This window comes from Peromyscus leucopus, chromosome 4 (genome assembly GCF_004664715.2).
Source record: "Peromyscus leucopus breed LL Stock chromosome 4, UCI_PerLeu_2.1, whole genome shotgun sequence".
NCBI lineage: Eukaryota > Metazoa > Chordata > Mammalia > Rodentia > Cricetidae > Peromyscus > Peromyscus leucopus.
This window is the reverse complement of record NC_051066.1, coordinates 66,937,584-66,961,317: the sequence shown is the minus strand read 5'-3', so window position 1 is coordinate 66,961,317 and position 23,734 is coordinate 66,937,584. Positions and strand designations below refer to the sequence as shown.

The 23,734-nt window shown below is 42.1% G+C and overlaps 1 protein-coding gene across 1 annotated transcript in view; it reads left to right on the top strand.

The window, feature by feature from the left end:
- The first annotated feature begins 485 nt into the window (after nt 1-485).
- Ddb2 (damage specific DNA binding protein 2) overlaps nt 486-23,734 on the top strand; it is a 36,574-nt gene continuing 13,325 nt past the window's right edge. Inside the window, exons 1-3 of the mRNA XM_028878898.2 lie at nt 486-801; nt 2,089-2,225; nt 2,756-2,947. Coding sequence (XP_028734731.1) covers nt 675-801; nt 2,089-2,225; nt 2,756-2,947 — 456 coding nt within the window. The 5' untranslated portion in view covers nt 486-674. The remainder of the gene's footprint in view (nt 802-2,088; nt 2,226-2,755; nt 2,948-23,734) is intronic.

Below are 23,734 nucleotides of genomic sequence, written 5' to 3'. Positions count from 1 at the left end.
TAAGCAGAGGCATCTATTCTTAGTGACCAAAACGGAGAGGTATTTGGCTATTTCCACATTTTTAGACACTTCGATCTTTTTGTTTGTTTTGTTCAGACAGAGTTTCTCTGTGTTGCCCTGGCTATCCTAGAACTCACTTTGTAGACCAAATTGGCCTGGAACTCAGAGATCCACTCGCCTTTGTCTCCCGAGTGCTGGGATTAAAATCCACCCCACCACCCCACCCCCCGGGCTGGATCTTTACTCTTCTTAGGATATAAACAATCTAGTTTTATCGGGCACAACACATAGACATTCCAGTTCTTAGGGAGTTAAACAAGCGCTCCCAGCCGGCTCCACTGGTTACCCCACGTGCCCCGCCTCCCCGGAAGAGGCGGGGCCGCTAGGGGCGGAGTGGGCTCGAGGGGGCGGGGCAGTTCCGGGGGCGGGGCGGGCCCCGGAGTAGCCGTCCCGAGGGGGCGGGGCGGTTCCGAGGGGCGGGGCGGTCCTGAGGAGGCGGGGCGAGGCTAAAAGTGAAGCTGCCCTAGGAGCGTTTGGCGCGAAGTTACCTTAGCCGGGCTACCTGCGTCGGCGCTGCTTCGTACGTAGTCTCTTCCTGTTCTTTCCTCGGAGGCTTTTTAGTCCTCGCTTCGTAATTTTGCCAGTGGGCTTGATAGCTCCTCACGGAGTACGCCATGGCTCCCAAGAAATGCCCAGAAACCCAGAAGCCCCCCGGCGTTGGGGTGCGCCTCAAGAGCAAAAGCCGCAGAAGTCCTCAGGAGCTGGAGACCGAAGCCAAGAAGCTGCGTGTGCAGGGTCCCGGTACGGCCTGTGCTGCTGCTGCCTTAGCTTCCCGCTGGTTCAGGGTGCTCACGCCAGAGGCCGAAGTTGGGGTGGAGGGTGCTTATGGCTAGGGTCCTGGAGCAGTTCCTGGTCCCCGTCGCCTCAGGCTGTGATTTATTTGGGAGGTCTGGGGTTCGAACCCAGGCCTCGAGTACGCAAAGCAAGTGGTTTGCCCCAGAGCTGTACGCTTCAGACTGCATTTTAATGGCCAGTTCATTGACACCAGGGAGTTAAGTTTAACCGCCCCCCACCTCCACTCCAAGTGACAGGAAGAAGCAGATGAGCTCCATCACTGTAGATCCACAGCCCCCACTTTCCTTCTTTATTCCAGAAGTTTCACACACACACATCGTTTCAAAGTAATCCTGCCTTCCTTAGCCCCGTGGTTGCTGGATTTCCAGTCAGTGTTGTTAGCTGCATGGCCTTGAGTTTCAGGTGAGAGTCTGAAATCCCATCCTCTCCTTCTTCAGGAAGCTCATTCTCAGAGGTTTACCAGGGCTTGAACCTGGGGCTGTAGGAATGTTCTAAGTTGATGGAGTAGTTTTATCCATCAGAGGAGAGGAAAGTTGTCAAGAGAAAGGACCTAGAAGATTGGGTCCACGAATTGGTGATTCAGAATTGCTTTCTTCTCATTATACTCTGGTTTACCTCCCCCTCCCTGGAAGCAACCTAGTCAGTTTAGAGCTTATCTAAACCCTACTGGATCCTCCTGTTTTCTCCTTAAGTAATAGTTGCTTGTTATATTCTTATTACTTTAAAAAAAAATATGGAGTCTTACTGTGTAGCCCAAGCTGGCCTCAAATTCAAGCTGTTTCTGCTGCAGCCTTCAGAGTGCTAGGATTACAGTTATACACCACCGTATTTGGATACCTCTTACGTTATTTTACTATAAAATTAAACAAACATCTTTCCTAAGCCATTGCTTCTTGCTGTCCTAGAAATTTTGGTATGTGATTTTAAGATTGTCTCTCAACTCCTGCTAATTATGCCATCCCGCCCAAGAAAAGTCTGCCGTGTACTTTACTGTGTATCTCTTTGGCTCAGCTTCGAGGAACCCTGCGAGGTCATACCAGGTTAACTTCAGAGTCACTGTTTGCAAGGGTGCTTTGGAGAAGGGTTATTACTTCTTTATTGGGTTGAGTGAGACTCACCAGTGCATGGAAAAGGCTTGTAGGAAATGATCAGATTGGCAAAGGGTTTCAGGGGGAGAACCTTTCCTGAGAGTGTGGAGAGGAAAACGTGTGTGCATGCGTTCCTTCTTGGCAGTTTCTAACAGGAAATGCGAGTCGTGCTGCCTTTTGGCCGAGTTGTCCAGCCTGCAGATCCCTCCACGGAGTAGCAGCATCATCCAGGATCTTTACCACCATAAGTTGGGCAAAGCCACCTGGCCATCACTACAGCAGGTGAGGTGTTTCCTATCTGAGGTGCTCAAAGGTTTTCAACTATTGCAAGCTCTAACTAGATTTAAAAAAAAAACAAAAACAAAAAACAATCTGTTCAGCAGACTGTCAGAATGGTCAGGTCAGCTGGCTATGATGCCTGGCCTACCGAACACTCAGTCAAGGAGAAAAAGGTTTGCCCTGTAAATATCCCGGCTGGAATGCATCCTGCCTTCCTGTTTCCAGGATTAGTTCACGTACATTGCAGATATTCCATGCACAAGACTAGAGAAAACTTTTAATGTTTATCCATGAAGGAGCCAGAGAGTGACAGTTTACCCAGGACCTGATTTAATTTTTATGTATGTTTTTGAGACAAGATCTCACTATGTAGCCTTGGCTTGCCTGCATCTCTGTATGTAGACCTGGCTGGGTTCAGTCTGACAGAAATGCACCTGCCTCTGCCTCCTGAATACTGGAGTTCAAGGCCTGTGTCACATGCCCAGCTCTGGACATGAGTTTTAATTCAGTGAATTCTATTTTCTCTGTATTAGGGTCTCCAGAAGTCCTTTTTGCACTCTCTGGCTTCTTACCGGGTATTCCAAAAAGCTGCCCCCTTTGACAGGAGGACTACATCCTTGGTCTGGCACCCGACTCATCCGAGTACCCTGGCTGTGGGCTCCAAAGGGGGAGATATCATGATCTGGAACTTTGGCATAAAGGACAAACCTATCTTCATTAAAGGGGTAAGTGGTTCCAGGTGTCAGATGGTTGCAATGTATAACTGTTTATTGGAGGAATGGAAGGAATGATATCCAGTAGCAAGGTGGTTGGGAGCCAAAGTAAGTGGGTGTTTTTTTTTCAAACTTATAAATGGTAACAAAACTCAAATATGTTTGAATACTGGCCTTTAAAATATTAAAAGGTATAGACTAATCATAGAGTCTCTATTCCTCTTCCTCCTCCTCTTTTTCTTTCTTTCTTTCTTTTTTTGGTTTTTCGAGACAGGGTTTCTCTGTGTAGCTTTGCGCCTTTCCTGGATCTTGCTCTGTAGACCAGGCTGGCCTCGAACTCACAGAGATCCGCCTGGCTCTGCCTCCCGAGTGCTGGGATCAAAGGCATGAGCCACCACCGCCCAGCCTCTTTTTCTTCTGAGATAGAGTTTCACTGTGTAGCCTTGACTGTCCTGAAGAGCATTATATAGATCAGGCTTGCCTCAAATTCACGGAGATCTGCCTGCCTCAGCCATGCCCTCCTGTATCCCTTCTTACTTAGTCTCAGTTTGTCTGTCTCTTCTGTGTTAGTTTTTCATTACTCTGACAGTACCTGCGAGAAATGACTTAAAGGATGAAAGACAGTTGTAGAGATCCCATGCTTGTTGGCTTTAGTTTATCTGGGCATGTGAGCATCGTGGTAGAAGAGTATTGTAGAGCAGAGCTGCTCATCTCATCACAGTCAGGAAGCAGAGAGACACTGACTGTCATGACCTGGAGTAAGTGATGCCCTTGGAATGCATGTCCCCCAGTGGCCGGCTTCCTGCAACCAGGCTCCATGTCCTACTGGCCCATTTAGTTTGAAGCCCATTAATAAATTAAAGCAGTGATGAAGTTAGCACCCTCACCATGCAGTCACCTTTCGATGCCATCACCTGGAGACCAGACCTTCAATATATGAGCCTTGGGGGCAGGGCCCAATGCATACCCAAACCATAGCACTTCCTGTGGTTCAGGTACACCAGCTACTTCTGTTCCGTTTGTTTTCCCCTTGGGCTGGAGTTCTCTTTTCTATAGTTTTCTCTTGGCTGGCTCTCACTTACAGTTCAAGTCTCCACTTAATCTGCTTTTCATTTTTTAAAAAAGATTTTTATTATTTTTTTTTTGTATCAATGTCTTTCCTGCATGTATGTATGTGTACCACATGCATACCGGGTGCCTTCAGAGGCCAGAAGTGGGCATCTTTGGAACTGGAGTTATAAAGATGGTTGTGCTGCCATATGAGTGCTGAGAACCAAACCTGGGTCCCCTGCAAGAGCAGTAAGTGCTTCTAACAGCTGAGGCATCTCTCCAGCTCCTAATCTGCCTTCTAGTTATTTAATTATTTATTTTTGAAACAGGGTTTCACGATGTAGCTTTGGCTGGCTCAGAACTATGTAGACCAAGTTTGCCTTGAATTCATTGAGACCCATCTGCCTCTGCCTCAAGAGTGCTGGTATTAAAGGCACATACCACCATGACTGGATTGATTTGCCTTGTTAAAGAGGAAGTAGCCCTTACCCCACCAGTAATTGCCCGGCTTCACATGTTCACTCGTATTTGAAATATTGTATTTCTGTCTTTGCCTATTGGAAATAGTCACGGTGGCAGGCAGGGACCTTGTCTTTCTGTTTTGTCACCATATCCTCAGGGCCTAGAACAGCCTTTGGCCTAGAGTAGCTGCTTTGTATTTGTTGACTGAATGAGGAGCTTGGAGAACACCTGGACAAAGGGATATAAAACACCTAACAATGCCGATCGATGCCTAATGCTCTTGAACACAAAAGGAGAGCCCCTGTGTGTTAGAGATGATGGTGATGACTTCATGGATGACTGAGGAACAGTACTTAATCAGGAGAGAATAAAGAAAGCGTGGTGCTCAGGTGTCAGTCAAGATTTGAAGACTTGGTGCAGTTTTTAGGTATTCCGTTGTCCCACCACCCACCCCTGCTTCTACTGTTAGGGCTCAAAGGCAAACCTACCACAGAACTACATCTTGACACCCCCCACTTAAGTTTTTATTGTTTACTTTGTATTTGTTTGGTTTGATTTGGGTTTTTTGTTTGTTTGTTTTGAGACAGGGTCTTTCTATGTAGCTCTAGCTGGCCTGGAACTTTCTATTTAGAACAGGCTGGCCTCAAACTCATTGAGATTATCTACCTCTACCTAATGAGTACTGGAACTAGAGGTATGTGCCACCATGCCTGGCTATTTGATTTGCTGGAAAAAAGGGTCTCATTTTAGTCCAGGCTGGCCTTGACCTTTCTATGTAGCTAAGGGTGACTTTGAATCCCTGACGATTCCTCTGTATCCATCTCTCAAGTGTGTGGAATTATAGGTGTGTACCACCATGCTCACCAGTCCCCTTAGAAATAGTTTAAGATGCTAAGGTTTATCTTCAGTTGCTGAGATATCTGTTGGGGACTAAGGGGGTCCAGCCCCTCGATAGTCCCCTCCCAGGGTCCGGGAGGAATCTACAACCAGCTGATAATTAATCTTCAAAGAAAAGAAATGAATCTGTGTACACGAAATTCCTTATTATTCTCTCTCTACCAGCTTATACTCTGCTCTCATGCCTAGCTCCTTTCTTGCCTGATTTATCTACTGTCCCCTCTAGGTTCTATCTTAATTCCTTCATCTTAGTTCTGCCCCTTCTAGGTTCTCATCCATCTAGTTCCTTCTCATCTCAGCTCCTCTCCCATCTCCTTTCTCTCTCATCTTGTTCTTCCCCATCTGGCTCTTCCTCATCTTCCATCTCGTTCCTCTGGTACTCTCTTCTAGCCTAGTCTAGTCCTTCCCCATCTCAGTTTGTTCCTCTCAATTCTTACCCATCTAGTTCTTCTGTTCTCTTTTCTCTTCTCTGTTCTTCTGTGCCCTGGAAGTCCAGTATATATACACTTATAAGCAGTAATCCCTTGGCAGTGCAAAGCTAGGCTCCCAGGGTCAAACGGAGGGGTGATAAGAATCACATAGAGGGGCAGTAAGTGTTAATTATCATTTGCAACCCCAAAGGGAAGTGACCAATGGGGAAATGAATTAACTAAAGGCTAAATTCAGGTAATATCTAAGAGGGCTCTTATGTGCTCAACTATAATCTTAAACGTGGTTGGTAGAAAATGCTAAGAATCTATAAGTTGCTACATCAATGGGAGAAAATAAAACTGCCTTCTTTTTTCCTGTGGCTCCTATCTGTCCAAGCTATCTGCCATTTTTCTGCAGGGTGGGGCAAAGTGTGCTCGGTCACTAGGCAACCTGTGTACAGCTAGATGCCTCTGGTGATAGTTAAAGGGAGATCTGGAACTAGAGGTAAGATTTGGGAAAGGAGGAAGTTAAGCTTAATTGGCACATCTGCCAGGCCTTCTCAAACAGGTAGCCTGGCTGCTTAAGTCTGTTCTTAGAGAGTACAGAGGTATCTCTGATAAGGTACTTTCCTCCATCTGGGGATGGACCTGGTCAGATGCTGCCAATGATGATAATTACAGGGAAGCTTGAATTAGGGTTCAGGCTGAGCATAGCTGTCAGCACAGAAGGTTATCTAAATATTCCTAGAAGTGGCTAGGTAAGGAGTTAGAGGTCTATAAAGTTGGTAAGGCTGTAATAAGAAAGGAGGGTCCGAGCTAAATTGTATAAAGCTATTACTTAACATCCACCTGACCTAGGTGGTGTCTCCTTGTGGAATTTACCTTAAATCAGGAGACTTTCATGTGGACTGTTATTTCTGTTAGTCCTTGAAAGTGGCTAAGGGAGATATCTGATTCCAGAGAAAGCCTTTTCTGAGGCTGTTCTCCAAATACCTTGAATGTGTATGTCCAGAGAGTGATCAGTCCACACTGTTAGCCCTTCTTAGGGAAAAGTCTACTGGGAAAACTATGAAGGCACACATGATTTTCATAACAGAAGACAGCTGATATATAACAAGCCAAGTAACATCAAAAGCTCCTTGGAATTTGGCTTCCTCTGGAGGAAGTCCTAGACTTTGCCATAACCAGCTGAATTCTTATGATATATTCCTGCAGCCCGCAGCAGATATCGGCTCTCTAGGACATCTACCTTGTCTGGCTGGTAGCTGACATTGGAGAGTTGTACTATAAAAAGTGACTTTCTGCTGGGCAGGGGTGGTACACGCCTTTAATCCTAGCACTGGGGAGGCAGAGGCAGGTGAATCTCTGTGAGTTCAAGGCCAGCTTGGTCTACAAAGTGAGTTCCAGGACAGGCTACAGAAGCTACACAGAGAAACCCTGTAACACGAATCTTAAAAGGTCTTATTAATAAAAACAAACCTGGAGCCAGGTATTGGAGTGAACGCTGAATGATCAGAGAAACAGAACAAGCCACATCCAACCTCACCTCACCAATTCCTCAGCTGATCTTGCTTCCTCAGACTGAAAGCCTCTGAATCCTCATCTGAATGGATCTCAGCTGAACTGCTGCTCAAAAGTCTAAAAGGTTAACCAGGCTCTAGTTCCTCGTCCTAATGCCTTATATACCTTCCTGCTTCCTGCCATCACTTCCTGGGATTAAAGGCGTGTGTCACCATGCCTAGCTGTTTCCAGTGTGGCTTTGAACTCACAGAGATCTGGATGGATCTCTGCCTCCAGAATGCTAGGATTAAAGGTGTGTGTGCCACCATTTTCTGGCCTCTATGTCTATCTAGTGGCTGTTCTGTTGCCTGGCCCCAGATAAGTTTATTAGGGTGCACAATATATTGGGGGACACAATATCACCACAAAACCCTGTCTTGAAAAAAAAGTGACTTTCTAGTTTTAGAACTCAAGTAAAAAAACTCCACAGACCTCAAGAAGTGAAATAGGTTGTGGGTGGGGGTTTATAGTTAGAAGTAAAGACACAGTTTTAATGCAAAAATGTAGGTCATAAATTTTTGGATATGTGTTTTTTTTCCTCTTTCAAATAAAGCCTGAAAGTATATGTATGGTCTTTATATGTGTGCTGTATGGTTTTTGTTGTTTGTTTATTTGGTTTTGGTTTTCTTTCTTTCTTTCTTTCTTTCTTTCTTTCTTTCTTTTTTTTTTTTTTTTTTTTTTTTTTTTTGGTTTTTCGAGACAGGGTTTCTCTGTGTAGCTTTGCGCCTTTCCTGGGACTCACTTGGTAGCCCAGGCTGGCCTTGAACTCACAGAGATCCGCCTGGCTCTGCCTCCCGAGTGCTGGGATTAAAGGCGTGCACCACCACCGCCTGGCCTCTTTCTTTTTTTTTTTTTTTTATTTGTTTATTTTAAGACAGGGTTTCTCTGTGTAGCTGTGACCGTCCTGGAATTCACTTTGTAGACCAGGCTGGCCTCAAACTCATTGAGATCTGCCTGCCTCTGCCTCCTAAGTGCTGTGATTAAAGGTGTGTGCCACCACGACTTGGTCTTTCTTTCTTTCTTTCTTTCTTTCTTCCTTCCTTCCTTCCTTCCTTCCTTCCTTCCTTCCTTCCTTCCTTCCTTTCTTTCTCTTTTTTTTTCTTTTTTTTTTTTGAGACAAGGTCTTACTATGTAGCCCTTGATGGCTTAAAACTTGTTAGGTAGACAGGCTGGCCTGGAACTCACAGAGATCCACCTGCCTCTGTCTCCAGAGTGGTGGAATTAAAGGCATGTGCTACCATGTCCAGCTATCATTGTTTGAGATCAGATCTGCTAGTAGCCCACACTGGCCTTGAATTCCCTCCTTTTCCTACCTCCTAATTTTAAAAAGTTCCAAATGGACATAACATCAAAGTACCATTTTTAAAATTATTTTTCAATTGTCTTCAAATAATAGAAAAATACCTTATTAACCACTTTATTTTCTTTTTTGAGACAAGGTCTCACTATGTTTCCCTGGCTGGCCCTAAACTTCTAGGTTCAAGTGATTCCTAATAGCTGAGACTTGGACTAGCTCACTGTACCTAGCCTATTCCTGGCACATTAGTTACTAGTCTTCAGAGGTTTTAAATTTTTTTTTTTTTTTTTTTTTTTGGTTTTTCGAGACAGGGTTTCTCTGTGTAGCTTTGTGCCTTTTCCTGGAACTCACTTGGTAGCCCAAGCTGGCCTCGAACTCACAGAGATCCGCCCGGCTCTGCCTCCCGAGTGCTGGGATTAAAGGCGTGCGCCACCACCGCCCCGGCTTAAATATTTTTGTGGCTAAATAAGATAAAGCACACATCTTGTTTACATTCTAGCTTACCATTTCTCCAACTCTAGTTTAGAATTGGAAGAGGTGAAGTTGTGTCCCAGATGAGGCCTCTTTAAGTGGGAGGCTTTGGGAAGCAGCTCATTGGAAAGGCCAGCTTGCACAGGCATGGGAGACCAGGAGTCAGGGTCTGAGATGGGTGTCAAGAAGACAAATACAGACTTTAGAAGGCAGATGGCCAGGTGAGTGCTGAGGAAAGGGCTGTGTAGATTTCCTGCCCCTCTAACAGGGTGGGTAACCAAGAAGGGGAAGTTTAAATGTAAGCCAGAACAAAGAACTCTGGCAGGAGATTTCCCCGCCCCCCAGGAATCTAGGACATGGGAATAGAGAAATGTGGTTACGCCTGGAGGTGATAAGAAGTAGTCTAAAATATTCTGGGGAACAGCATCCTGACTAAAAGGAGAATGACAGCTGCCTCGAGTTTGTGCCAGAGTGAGCTTGCTTTTGTTTCCACACACTCCCCCACCCCGCTTTTTCTTGTGGAAGAGCGTGTGGAAGAGGTGCACATATGCTAAGCATACATCTGTCCCTGAGCCACACCCCCAGCCCCCTGCATCACCTTTTATTATACATGTATATTGTTATATATGCACAGAACCAGAGTTTCCTTACACTGCCATGGAGACCGGTTTGAGCATTTGAAGTCTGTGCCTCACAGGGAGCTAGCTTGGAGCAGAGAAAAGGTTTGTTAGTGTTTGTGTACCCCCAGATGCTGCCCCCAGAAGGTTGCTTGAGAACAGTTACAGGGGAACAGCAGGGCCATGGTTTGTCACTTCAGTGATCCTGGCTCTGATCTTAACATCTTTCAAACCCTTTCTGAGGAACTGTGCATTACATTTTCAAAATGAAGAAATCCTTAATGTATTCTTGTAAAACTTATGTCCATTATAAAATTCAAGTAATAGAAGTTTAAAGATTTAAGTAAATATCCAAAATCCCCATTTTTGAACATTTCTTTGTGTGCGTATACACTATCACACACATCCATTCATCTCTTCTAGTATTAGCACATAAATATTCTATCATAGAACATTGCGGTTAACTTATTCTGTCAAATACTTCCCCAGTACGTCATACTACACTAGTACCTAGGTTGGCCTTGAACTTACTGTGTAAGGATGACTCTGAACTTCTGATCCTCCCTGCCTCAACTAGGATTACAAACATGTGTCATCATACCTGGCTATGTAATTTTACTTTTTTCTCTTTCCTTCCTTCCTCCCTCCTTTCCTTCCTTCCTCCCTCCTTTCCTTCCTTCCTCCTTTTCTTCCTTTCCTTTTCTTCCTTTCCTTTCTTTCTTTCCTTCCTTCCCTTTCCTTTCCCTTCCTTCCTCCTCCTCCTCCTCCTTTATTGGCAATGCCTTTCATTTTGGTGTCAGTGTGATGCAGACCTCATCAAATGAGTTGGGAAGTACTCTCTCGGCTTCAGTTTTCTGGGTTTGTAGACTTGGTATGATTTCTTCTTTAATTCTGTATGTATATATATGGTGTATGTGAGTGTGCATGTGCATATGGATGCTCACACACATGTGTGGAGGCTGGGGGTCAACCTTGGGTGTCTTCCTCAGTCACTCTCCACTTTAATTTTTGAGACATAGTCTCTCACTGAACCAGGAGCTCACCAGTGTGGATAGGATGGTGGCAATGAGTTCAGAGGTACAAAATGGAAAAGAAAAAGACAAAAATGACAACAGCCCCCACCCCAAAACTACCATTGAATCCGTTTCTTTATATTCTTGCTCCTGTCCTTGGAAACTACTGATCTGCTTTCTCTCCCTATAGATTAATTTACATTTTCTTGACATTTCTTATTTTTTGTTTTTGTTTTGTTTTTTTCAAGACAGAATCTCTGTGTAACTCTGGCTGTTCTGGAACTAGCTCTCTGTAGACCAGGCTGGCCTTGAACTCAGATCACCTGCCTCTGCCTCATGAGTGCTGGGATTAAAGGTGTATGCCAATGTGCCCAGCTGAAAATTCTTATATAGATAGTTATAGAAAATATTCTCTTGATTTTTTTGGTTTAGCTGTTTTTACTCGATTTGAGATGCATCTACCTTTTTATGTGTATCCATAGTTTATTTTTTTTTCTGGATAGTGTTCCATTATAATAATACATTATAATTTGTCCATTACCTATTGAAGAATGTTTACATTTCTCCAGTTTTTGATTGCTACAAATAAAAGTGCTATGACTATTCATGTACAGTATTTGTATGGAAATATTTCTTTTCTGTAGTAAATACTTTGGACTGGAGTGGCTGGGTTTAGTGTAGAAATCTTTTTGTGTGTGCTCTTGAGACCAGGTGTCTCTATATAACTCAAGCTGGTCTTGAACCAACAGTCCCAAGGCCAGCTATAGTGTGGAAATCTTTTACAGGTGTGTGGAGGTTATGGGGGATTGAATCCCAGGCCTTGTGCATGCTAAGCTACTCTTACTAAGCTACAATCCACTCTCCCTTTTTTAATAATGTAAAGTACAGTATATTTTTAGATTTATTTGTTTAATTTTTTATGCATATGAGTGTTTTGTCTCCATGAATATCTGTGTGCCACATGCATCCTGGTGTCAGGAGGTCAAAAGGGATTTTATTCCCTGGAACTGAAATTACAAATAGTTGTGAGCCACCAGGTGGTGCTAGAAATCCAATCTGGGTCCTCTGTAAGAACAAGTGCTCTTAACTGTTGAGCCGGCTCTCTAGCCTACCTCACAACCCTATTTTTGAGATAGGGTCTCTATGTAGCCCAGGCTGTCCCAGAACTACCTATGTAGAACAGGCTGCCCTGGAACTCACAGAGATTGTCTGCCTCTGCCTCCTGAATACTGGGATCAAAGGTGTTCATCACCATGCCTAGCTCCAAAGATTTTTTTTTTTTTTTTGAGACAGGATTTCCTTGTGTAACAGCCCTGGCTGTCCTGGAACTCACTCTGTAGACCAGGCTGACCTTGAGCTCACAGAGATCCACCTGCCTGTGACTCCTGAGTGTTGGGATTAAAGGCGTGCGCCACCAGCACCTGGCAAAGATTTTTAAGTGTGGAAAACATATTTGCCTATCTGTTGTTACTTCCAAAGCCCTTCATTCTTTTGTGTGATCTAGATTTCTTCTTGGAAACATCTTCCTCTGTCTGAACAAAATCCTTTTCTATTTTCTGTAATGAAATCTTTCCATTTCTATTTGCCTGAAAGAGAATTTTGCTGTATTTTTAAGGAAGGTGTTTTTATTATATATAGAATTCCAGGCCAGGTATGGTGGTACACGACTTTGATCCCAGCACTCAGGAGGCAGAGGCAGGTGGATCTCTGTGAGTTGGAGGCCAGCCTAATCTACAAAGCAAGTTCCAGGACAGCTAGGACTGTTACACAGAGAAACCCTGTGTGGAAAAAAAAAAAAAGAATTCTAGTTCCATAATTTTTATTATGGAATTCTATTTTATTATGAACTACTTATTTATTATGAATAAAATTATTCCATAATTTTATTATGGAATTCTAGTTCCATAATCAGTTAAAATTTTTTACCTTTATTTATTGTTTTTCTGTGAGAAAGAGTTCTCAAATATATGAAAATCAGAGGACAGCTTTCGGGAGTTGGTTCTCTCCTCCACATGTGGGTCTGGGGATTGAACTCGGGTCGTCAGTCTTGGCAGCAGCGAGGGCCCTTACCCTACTGAGCTGTCGCAGCAGCCCTAAATTACGTTTGAATTGACAAATAAAAAATTGATATGTTTATGCTGCACAATGTGTTGTTCATTCATTTTTCTTTCAGTATTTCAAATGTTTTCTTTTTTTTTAAAGTTTTACTTTTATTATTTTATTTTAAAATTATGTGCATGTACGTGTGTTTGTAAGGGTGTGTGTGTATGTTTGTATGTGGGTATGTGTATATGAGTGCAGGTGCTCTTATAGTCCAGAGGGCATCAGATCCTTTGGAGTAAGAGTTACATACAGGTGCTTGTAAGCTGCCCAAGGTGGGTGCTGGGAACCAAACTCAGGCCCTCTTCAAGAACTTTTAACTGCTGAGCCATCTCCAGCCCCTTCAAAGATGCTTTCTAATGAGAAGTTTGCCAACAATCTTATAAATATCTCTATATGAATATTTTCCAGCTCCTTTAAAAATAGTTCTCATGTAGCCCATGCACGGTGGCACGCTCCTGCAATCCCAGCTCTGGAGAGGTGAAGGTAGGAGGACCAGGAGTTTAAGGTCAGCCTCAATCTACATGCTGATTGGAGGCCAACCTGGCTACATGAAACCCCGACTCAAAAATATAAAAGGAAGCCAGTGGTAGTGGTGTGTGCCTTTGGTTCCAGAACTCGGGAAGCAGGGACAGGAGAATCTATGAATTTGAGGCCAGCCTGGACTACACAGCAAGCTCCAGGACAGCCAGGGCTACATGGAGAAACTCTGTCTCAAAAAACCAAAAATAAATCAATAAAAATAAGACAAACAAAAGACTGTGATATGCTTCTTAATTTTCCAAGTTTTTCTTGCAGTCATCGAGTGTCAATCTCTGGGTTTATAGCTGGCACTAGATTTGGCAATTTTCAGGTCACTCTTCTTCCAATCATTTCTCCCTCTTTTCCCCTTCTCCTCATTGTTGCCCCTTTTCTACTCCTTCTCCCTTCTGCCCACCTCTGCCTCCTGAGTGTTGGGGTTAAAGGCATGAGTCACTTGTTCAATAAGCCTTGAACTTATTTTTTTTAATTGAAAAAATGAAAAAAAAATGATTTTATACAATATATTTTGGTCATGTTTTCCCTTTCCTCAATTTCACCCCACCTTCCTACCTAACCAACTTTGCTATTTCTTAAAAACAAGCAACCCCCCTGCAAAACATACACACACAAAAATGGAAAAATAAACAAGAAAAGACCAATAAGACAACAACAACAAAAGCCCAAACAGGCAAGCATAGTGGTGCATGCCTTTAATCCAGCACTTAGGAGGCAGACTCAGGCAGAACTTTGTGAGTTCAAGGCCAACCTGGTCTGCATAGTGAGTTCCAGGACTGCCAGAGCTATATAATTAGACCCTGTCTTTAAAAAAAAAAAAAAAAGCCAACCAAATCAAAGGAGACAAAAAGTCTACAAAAATACTATTTAGTTCATTTTGTGTTGGCCAGCTACTCCTGGGCATGCGGCCTGCCCTGAGGTGTGGCTAGCATACCCAGTAGTTACCCTTTTTATTAAGAATGGCTTCTGGTGTCATTTCACAGCCTGTAATCTCAGCGCTCGGGAAGCAAAGACAAGAGGATAGCAAAAACCCAGCCCTTTTCATTGGATGATGGAATTATACATTGTTTTGAAGACAGATTTTCTCCAACTAATTCCTGGTGTTTTTATTTCCTCTAACTTTGTGTAATTGCCTCACATACATTTGCACATTAATACTCAGCCAAAGACTGGAAGAAGGTCTCCGAGAGTGTTTGTTCTCTGCCTCCCCAGGACTCTGCCACACTGACAGTCTATCTGCCCATCTCCCTGAGACATGGAGGCTTTTGTTCCTCCCTCCCTAGCCTGCATATATTCTCCAGCAGTAAGCTGGCACAGTTACAGGCCAACCCCATTACTTTTCTGTCCTTTTTTCTCTGCCTGGTGTACATGGTCTTAAAACTTGTTTCATATATTTTGTTCATTTTTCTAATTGTGTAAAGTATGAGGATTATTTGATTCCTGATACTAACATGGCTAGAAGCAGAAATCTACACTTTTAATGGTCATAGTTTGTCTAAGATTTAAATGTTTTTCCTACTCAGGGGCTGGTGAGATGACTCAATGGGTAATGAGGACAGGTGTTCAAATCTCCAGCAGATGGCATTGTATCCCGCCTATAATCCCACTCATGGAAGGCAGAGACACATACCCTGGAACATAGTGAGTTCTAGGTTTAAGTGAGAGACTCTGCCTCAACATGTAAGGTAGAAAGCAATAGAGGGCCGGACAATGGTGGCCCACTCCTTTAATCCCAGCACTAGGGAGGCAGAGGTGGGCGGATCTTTGTGAGTTCGAGGCCAGCCTGGTCTACAGATCGAGATCCTGGAAAGGCACAAAGCTACACAGAGAAACCCTGTCTCAAGGAAAAGAAAAAAAAAGAAAAGAAAAAAAGAAAGAAAGAAAGAAAGCAATAAAGGAAGATGACAGACATCAACCTCTGGTTTCTGCACATGTGTGTGTACATATATACACACAAAAATTAAATATTTTCCTACTCAGGCCAAGCTAGGGATGTATATATATCTCCATCATCCCAACTACTCTGGAGGCAAAGGCAGGAGAATCATTTGAGCTTGTAGTGAGATCCTCTGCATTTTTGTGTTTTGTTTGAGACAAGGTCTCACTATGTAGCCCTGACTAGCCTAGAACATGCTATGTAGACCAGGCTGGCCATGAACTATAGTGATCTACCAGCCTCTGCTTCCCAAGTGGTGGCATTAAAGGGATGCACCACAACATTCCAGCTGATCAGTATAGCTCTCCATCTTGTGTGTGTGTGTGTGTGTGTGTGTGTGTGTGTGTGTGTGTGTGTGTGAAGGCCAAATGTCAATCTTTAGGAGATGTCCACTTTATTTTTTATTTTTAATGTAAATTTATTATTATTATTGTGTGTATATGAGTGTGGGCATGTACATGTCACATGATCATGGTATATGGGTGGAGGTCAGAGGACAGTTTGTTGTTTCTGCCTTGCTGTATACTGCAGGCAGTTCTATTACCACCTTGCTGTAGGAATGCTGAGATTAAAGCTGTGTGCCACAGCATCCAGATTTTCTACATGGAATCCAGGGATCAAACTCAGGTCATCAGGCTTGCTCAGCTCTACCTTTTCCTGCTGTACCATCATACTGCCCCCACTGTGTTTTTATGAGACAGGGTCTCTGAGTGGCCTGAAGCTTGCCAATGAGGGTAGGCTAGACCAGCTGGCCAGTGAGTTCCAAGGATCTCTTATATGCCTTCCAGTGCTAGTTTGCAGGTGAGCGTCATCATCCTGGCTTTTTATACAGGTGCCAGGTGTTGAACGCAGTCTTCATGCTTGTGCAGCAAGTACTTTCGTGACAGAGCCGCCCTCCCTCTTTCATTGATAGATTTCAGTGTGTAGCTCAAGTTGGTCTCACTTGTGGCAGGCTTCCTGCCTTAGCCTCTCAAGTGCTGGGGTTACAGGGTGCACAACCACACCTGACAAAACTCTCTTTAAAACATTTTGGTTTTCCTTGGGCTGTAGAGATGGCTCAGAGGTCAGGAGTACTTGTTGCTCCTGAAGAAGATCTGGGATTCACTCCCAGTTCCCACATGGTGGCTCACAACCATCCATAACTCCAGTTCCAGGGAAGTCAACACCCTTTTCTGACTTCCAGGAGCAGCAGGTATGCACATGGTATACATGCACAGATGCCGGCAAAACGTTCATAAAATAAATCTGAAGGTTTGTTTGTTTGTTTGTTTGTTTTCTGTGTGGGGCTGGAGAGATGGCTCAGCAGTTAAGAACACCGGCTGCTCTTACGAGGATTTGGGTTCAATTCTCAGCTATTTCGTGGGGGCTCACAGCCATCTAAAACTAGTTCCAGAGCATTTGACCCCCTCTTCTGGCCTCACTGGCACCAGGAACACACATGGTACAAGGACATACATGCAGGACAAACACTCATACACATGATAATAAAGTAATAATAAAAAACTGCAGCTCAATATTTAATTTTCCCTATATAATCTTATTACCTACACATGATAAAAGTTTCTTTTTTTTTAAATAAAAGTTTGACTTCTTTCTTTACCACTAGAGCACTGTTTACCCCAATTCTTTCTTTGACATAGACCTCTAGTATGTTGGTAAATATGTGGCTCTGGCATACATCCTTGTCATTTTCTTTTTTTTTTTTTAAATTAGGTTCACTTTATTTTTTTATTATTATTATTACTGTTAATATTTTTTTGTGAATGTTCATTTTTATTTAAAGCAGGTTGATTATAGATGCAATCTCTTTTTAAAGAAGAAAAGGGGATACAGATATGACAGGATAAAAAGATAGATTATTGAATCTTCTTTTAAAGAGCAACAACTTGTTTGAAATGTTTTACATTGCTATGGATTTTAGTTTACTGATACAAATTTAAAGTTAATTTTGTTATACTGTATATATATATTTCTACTCTTGTTTAAGGTATTATGTTTGTACAACTCATTTAAAATTGTAATATATAATTAAGAAATAGAGATTAATAATTAGTCATCTTTGATAATCAAACTTACAGTCATGGTAGTTAAGTTTTTTTTTTAAACAATTTATCTTTATTTAATGTGCATTGGTGTATGCATGTATGTCTGTGTGAGGGTATCAGATCTTAGAGTTACAGACAGTTGTTAGCTGTCATGTGGGTGCTGGGAATTGAACCCAGGTCCTCGGGTAGAGCAGTTGGTGCTCTTAACCACTGAGCCATCACTCCAGCCCCAAGTTGTTTTTTTTTTTTTTTTTTTTTTTTTTTTTAACATAAAAACAGGTTATAATTCAAAAGTCTAGGGTTATTTGAAACTGGAAAATATTTTCTCTGTAGAAAATAGTAAAGTGGGGCAGTGGTAGCACACGCCTTTAACGCCAGCACTGGAGAGGCAGAGGCAGGAGGATCTCTGTGAGTTCGAGGCCAGCCTGGGCTACAGAGAGAGATCTAGGACAGGCTCCAAAGCTACACAGAGAAACCCTGTCTTGAAAAACAAACAAACAAAAAAAGAAAATAGTAAAATAGTAAAAATGATAACATTTCCCAATAAGCCCTTTTAAGCCAAATAATAGCTGAATTATACATACAAATATTCATTAGATTCTGGGATAGAGAAGAAACCTATCTTCATCTGTTCAGAGAGCTATGCTTTACTTAAGTTGTATAAGTGAGATTCCTATTCATTTTCTCCTTCACTGTTTGATTTACGGCAGACATTTTTCTATAGGTTAATCCATAATCTAAAAAGATTTTAGCCTCCCCTCCTGAAAGTATAGCCAGTATTTTCTTTCATCAGCTTGATATGGTACAAATTCTTATCCTTATAGTGAAATGTTTCACTAAAGCTTGCCCAGTGATTGGGCAAAACCCAAACTTATTATAGGCCACAGTCATCCTAGGGTACCCCTCCCCTGCCCGCCCCTCACTACCCCCCAGTAGCCTCCCTGGATCTGTGGGTTGCAGTCTGATTGTCCTTTACTTTATATCTAGTATTCACTTATGAGTGAGTACATACCATGTTTGTCCTTCTGAGTTTGGGTTACCTCACTCAGGATGATATTTTCTAGTTCCATCCATTTTCCTACAAATTTCATGTCATTGTTTTTCTCTGCTGAGTAGTACTCCGTTGTGTATATGTACCACATTTTCTTAATCCATTCTTCAGCTGACGGGGATCTAGGTTGTTTCCAGGTTCTGGCTATTACAAATAATGCTACTGTGAACATAGTTGAGCATGTATCTTTGTAGTATGATTGAGCATTCCTTGGGTATATGCCCAAGAGTGGTATGGCTGGGTCTTGAGGTAGATCGATTCCCAATTTTCTGAGAAACTGCCATACTGATTCCCACAGTGGTTTGCACTCCCACCAACAGTGGAGGAGTGTTTCCCTTACTCCACATCCTCTCCAACATTGACTGTCATTAGTGTTTTTTAAAAGATTTATATATTTATTATATATATACAATATTCTGTCTTCATGTATCCTTGCATGCCAGAATAAGGCACCAGATCTCATTATAGATGGCTGTGAGCCACCATGTGGGTGCTGGGAATTGAACTCAGGACCTCTGGAAGAGCAGCCAGTGCTCTTAACCTCTGAGCCATCTCTCCAGCCGTCATCAGTGATTTTGATCATAGCCATTCTAACAGGTGTAAGATGGTATCTTAGAGTCATTTTGATTTGCATTTCTCTGATGACTAAGGATGTTGAGCATTTCCTTAAATGTCTTTCAGCCATTTGATATTCTTCTTTTGAGAATTCTATGTTTAGCTCTGTAGCCCATTTTTTTTAATTGGATTTTTCAGTATTTTGATGTCTAGTTTCTTGAGTTCTTTATATACTTTGGAGATCAGCTCTCTCTCAGATGTGGGGTTGGTGAAGATCTTTTCCCATTCTGTTGGCTGTCTTTTTGTCTTATTGACTGCGTCCTTTACCCTACAAAAGCTTCTCAGTTTCAAGAAGTCCCATTTACTAATTGTTGCTCTCAGTGTCTGTGCTACTGGCGTTATATTTAGAAGTGATCTCCTGTGCCAATGCGTTCAAGAGTACTTCCTACTTCTCTTCTATCAAGTTCAGTGTAACTGGATTTATGTTGAGGTCTTTGATCCACTTGGACTTGAATTTTGTGCATGGTGACAGATAAGGATCTATTTGCAGTCTTCTACATGTTGACATCCAGTTATGCCAGCACAATTTGCTAAAGATACTTTCTTTTTTCCATTGTATAGTTTTGGCTTCTTTGTCAAAAATCAGGTGTTCATATGTGTGTGGATTAATGTCAGGGTCTTCAGTTCGAGTCCATTGGTCCATAAGTTGGTTTTTATGCCAGTACCAAGCTGTTTAGTAGAGCTTGAGGTCAGGAATGGTGATGCCTCCAGAGGTGGCTTTATGTACAGGATTCTTTTAGCTATCCTGGGTCTTTTCTTTTTCCATATGAAGTTGAGTATTGTTTTTTCCAAGTCTGTGAAGAACTGTATTGGGATTTTGTTGGGGATTGCATTGAATTTGTAGATTGCTTTTGGTAAGATTGCCATTTTTACTATATTAATCCTACCTAGTGAGCATGAGACATATTTCCATTTTCTGATATCTTCTTCAATTTCTTTCTTCAGACTTAAAGTTCTTATCATACAAGTCCTTTGCTTGCTTAGTTAGAGTTACCCCAAGGTATTTTATATTATTTGTGGCTATTGTAAAGTGTGATGTTTCTTTGATTTCTTTATCAGCCCTTTTATCATTTGTATATAGGAGGGCTACTGATTTTTTTGAGTTGATCTTGTATCCTGCCACATTACTGAAGTTTATCAGCTGTAGAATTTCCCTGGTAGAATTTTTGGGGTCACTTATATATACTATATCATCTGCAAATAGTGAAAGTTTGACTTCTTCCTTTCCAATTTCTATCCCTTTGATCTCCTTTTGTTGTCTTATTGCTCTAGCTAGAACTTCAAGTACTATATTGAATAAATATGGGGAGAGTGGAGAGCCTTGTCTTGTTCTTGATTTTAGTGGAATTGCTTTGAGTTTCTCTCCGTTTAATTTGATGGTGGCTGTTGACTTGCTGTAAATTGCCTTTATTATGTTTAGGTATGTTCCTTGTATTCCTGATCTCTCCAAGACCTTTTATAATGAAGAGGTGTTGGGTTTTGTCAAAGGCTTTTTCAGATTCTAATGAGATGATCATGTGGTTTTTTTTCTTTCAGTTTGTTTATATGGTGTATCACATTGACAGATTTTCGTATGTTGAATCATCTTTGCATCCCTGGGATGAAGCCTATTTGGTCATGGTGGATAATTGTTTTGATGTGTGCTTAGATTCCGTTAGCCAGTATTTTATTGAGTATTTTTGCATCAATGTTCATGAGGGAGATTGGTCTGTAATTCCCTGTCTTTGTTGCATCTTTGTGTGGCTTGGGTATCAGGGTAACTGTAGCCTCATAAAAACAGTTTGGTAATGTTCCTTCTGTTTCTATTGTTTGGAACAATTTGAAGAGTATTGGTATTAGCTCTCCTTTGAAAATCTGGTAGATTCTGCGCTGAAACCATCTGGTCCTGGACTTTTTTTGGTTGGGAGATTTTTAATGACTGTTTCTATTTCTTTAGGGGTTATTGGTCTATTTAAATAGTTTATCTGGTCTTGATTTAACTTTGGTATGTGGTACCTATCCAGAAAATTGACCATTTCTTTCAGATTTTCTAATTTTGTGGAGTACAGGTTTTTGAAGTATGACCTGATGATTCTCTGGATTTCCTCGTTGTCTGTTGTTATTGTCTCCCTTTTTATTTCTGATTTTGTTAATTTGGATGCTCTCTCTCTGCCTTTTGATTAGTCTGGATAAGGGCTTGTCTATCTTGTTGATTTTCTCAAAGAACCAACTCTTTGTTTCATTGATTCTTTGTATTGTTCTCTTTGTTTCTATTTTATTGATTTCAGCCCTCAATTTGATTATTTCCTGGTGTCTATTCCTCCTGGGTGAGTTTGCTTCTTGTTCTAGAGCTTTCAGGTGTGCTGTTAAGTTGCTAGTGTGAGATTTCTTTATATTCTTTATGTGGGCATTTAGTGCTATGAATTTTCCTCTTAGCACTGCTTTCATAGTGTCTCATACATTTGGATATGTTGTACTTTCATTTTCATTGAATTCTATAATTTCTTTTTATTTATTCCTTGACCCATTGATGCTTCAGTTGGGCATTATTCAGTTTCCATGAGATTGTAGGCTTTCTATAATTTCTGTTGTTGTTAAACTCTAACTTTAAGGCCTGGTGATCCGATTAAATACAGGAGGTTATTCCAGTGTTTTTGTATCTGTTGAGATTGCTTTGTGACCCAGCATGTGGTCAGTTTTGAGAAGGTTCCACGGGGTGCAAAGAGGAAGGTATATTCTTTTTTTTTTTTTTTTTTTTTTTCTGTAGCTGAGGACCAAACCCAGGGCCTTGCACTTGCTAGGCAAGCACTCTACTACTGAGCTAAATCCCCAACACCCTCCCCCCCCCTTTTTGAGACAGGGTTTTTCTGTGTAGCTTTGCACCTTTCCTGGAACTTACTCTGTAGACCAGCCTCGAACTCACAGAGATCCTCCTGCCTCTGCCTCCCAAGTGCTGGGATTAAAGGTGTGTGCCGAGTAATGACAGGAATTGGATGAAGTAATTGATCACTAATGAACTACAGTGCTGGTGAGATGTGCAAGAAACTATAAAGAGCTCTGATGGGCTATTTGGGTGATGATACCCAGTGCAGTGAACTGCAGGATTTTTGTCCCTGAGTCATGGAAGACAGAAGAGCAGAAAAGTCATGTGAACAAGCGTGTGAGTCCCTGAAGAGGCAGGACTATGACATGGCCCTCCAGCACTGCACAGAGGCCCTACTTTCCCTTGGCCAGTACTCCATGGCAGACTTCGCAGGGCCGTGTCCACTGGATATAGAGCGTATCAAAATCGAGAGTCTTCTTTACAGAATTGCGTCATTCTTGCAACTGAAAAACTACGGGCAAGCTGATGAAGATTGTAGGCATGGTGACATGGAACAACTTGGAAAGTGGTCCCCCCCCCTTTTTTTTCCCTCGAGACAGAGTTTCTTTATGTAGCCCCTGCTGTCCTGGAACTCACTCTGCAGTCCATGCTGGCCTTGAGCTCAGAGATCTGCCTGCCTAGGATTAAAGGCATGTGCTACAACTGCCTGTTGGAAGTCGTCTTTTTTTGTGTGCGTATGAGTGAGCATTTGCATGGAGGCAAGAAGTTGATGTTGGATGTCTTCTCTGTTTTTCCCCGATTTTTCTTATTTGGGGGACATGGTATTTTACTAAACCTGGAGCTCATTGATTGGTAAGGCTGGTGGCCAACAGGCTCCCAAATCCACCTACCTGTGCTTGCCTGTCTCACTATCATTGGGTTACAGACAGGCACTACTGTTCCCAGCTTTTACCTGGGTGTTGGGGATCTGAACTCAGGTCCTCAGGCTTGTGCAGCAAATACTTTACCCACTAAGCTATCTTCCTAGCCCCTATTTATAAAATTTGTACAAAAACACCTTTATAAAGTTGATCATTTCAGTAGATACTAGAAAATACTGGCTAAGATTACTTATGTACTGTAGATTTCTGACTTTATTTTTTTACGATTATCAGTAATGTTATTTTTGTGTAAGATATGTATGTATGGCTAGACAGTCAGGTAGCAAGCAGGAGAAACCTCTTGCTGGGTTGCTGTTAATCTATTACCCTCGTAGTTAATACTGTGCTCTGTGAGGTGCTCTGTGAGGCTAGGCCTAGAGAGCTTCATTGGATATGCCTCATACCAGTGCCTTCCTGTTTTGATTTACATAGTGTGATGCTCATTCTTCTATTGTTGGGTCAGTTTGCATTTTTTTTGTAACTTGTGTATGTGTGCCATTTTTTTAAATAAACAGTTAATTTAGCCAAAGTAAAAAAAAAAAAAAAAAGGTGTGTGCCACCACCGCCCGAAATAATTATTTTCTTTCTTTTCTTTTTTTCAAGACAGGGTTTCTCTGTGTAGCTTTGTGCCTTTCCTGGAACTCACTTGGTAGCCCAGGCTGGCCTCGAATTCACAGAGATCCACCTGCCTCTGCCTCCCGAGTGCTGGGATTAAAGGCATGCACCACCACTGCCCTGGCAAGAAGGTATATTCTTTTGTGTTAGGGTGGAATGTTCAGTAGATATCTATTAAGTCCATTTGAGTCATAATATCTGTTAGGTCCTTTATTTCTCTGTTAAGTTTCAGTCTGGTAGATCTGTCCATTGGTGAGAGTGGTGTGTTGAAATCTCCCACTACTAATGTGTGGGGTTTGATGTGCGATTTAAGCTTTAGTAATTTTTTTTTTTTTTTACAAATGTGGGTGCCTTTGTATTTGGGGCATAAATGTTCAGCTTGAGACTTCATCTTGGTGGA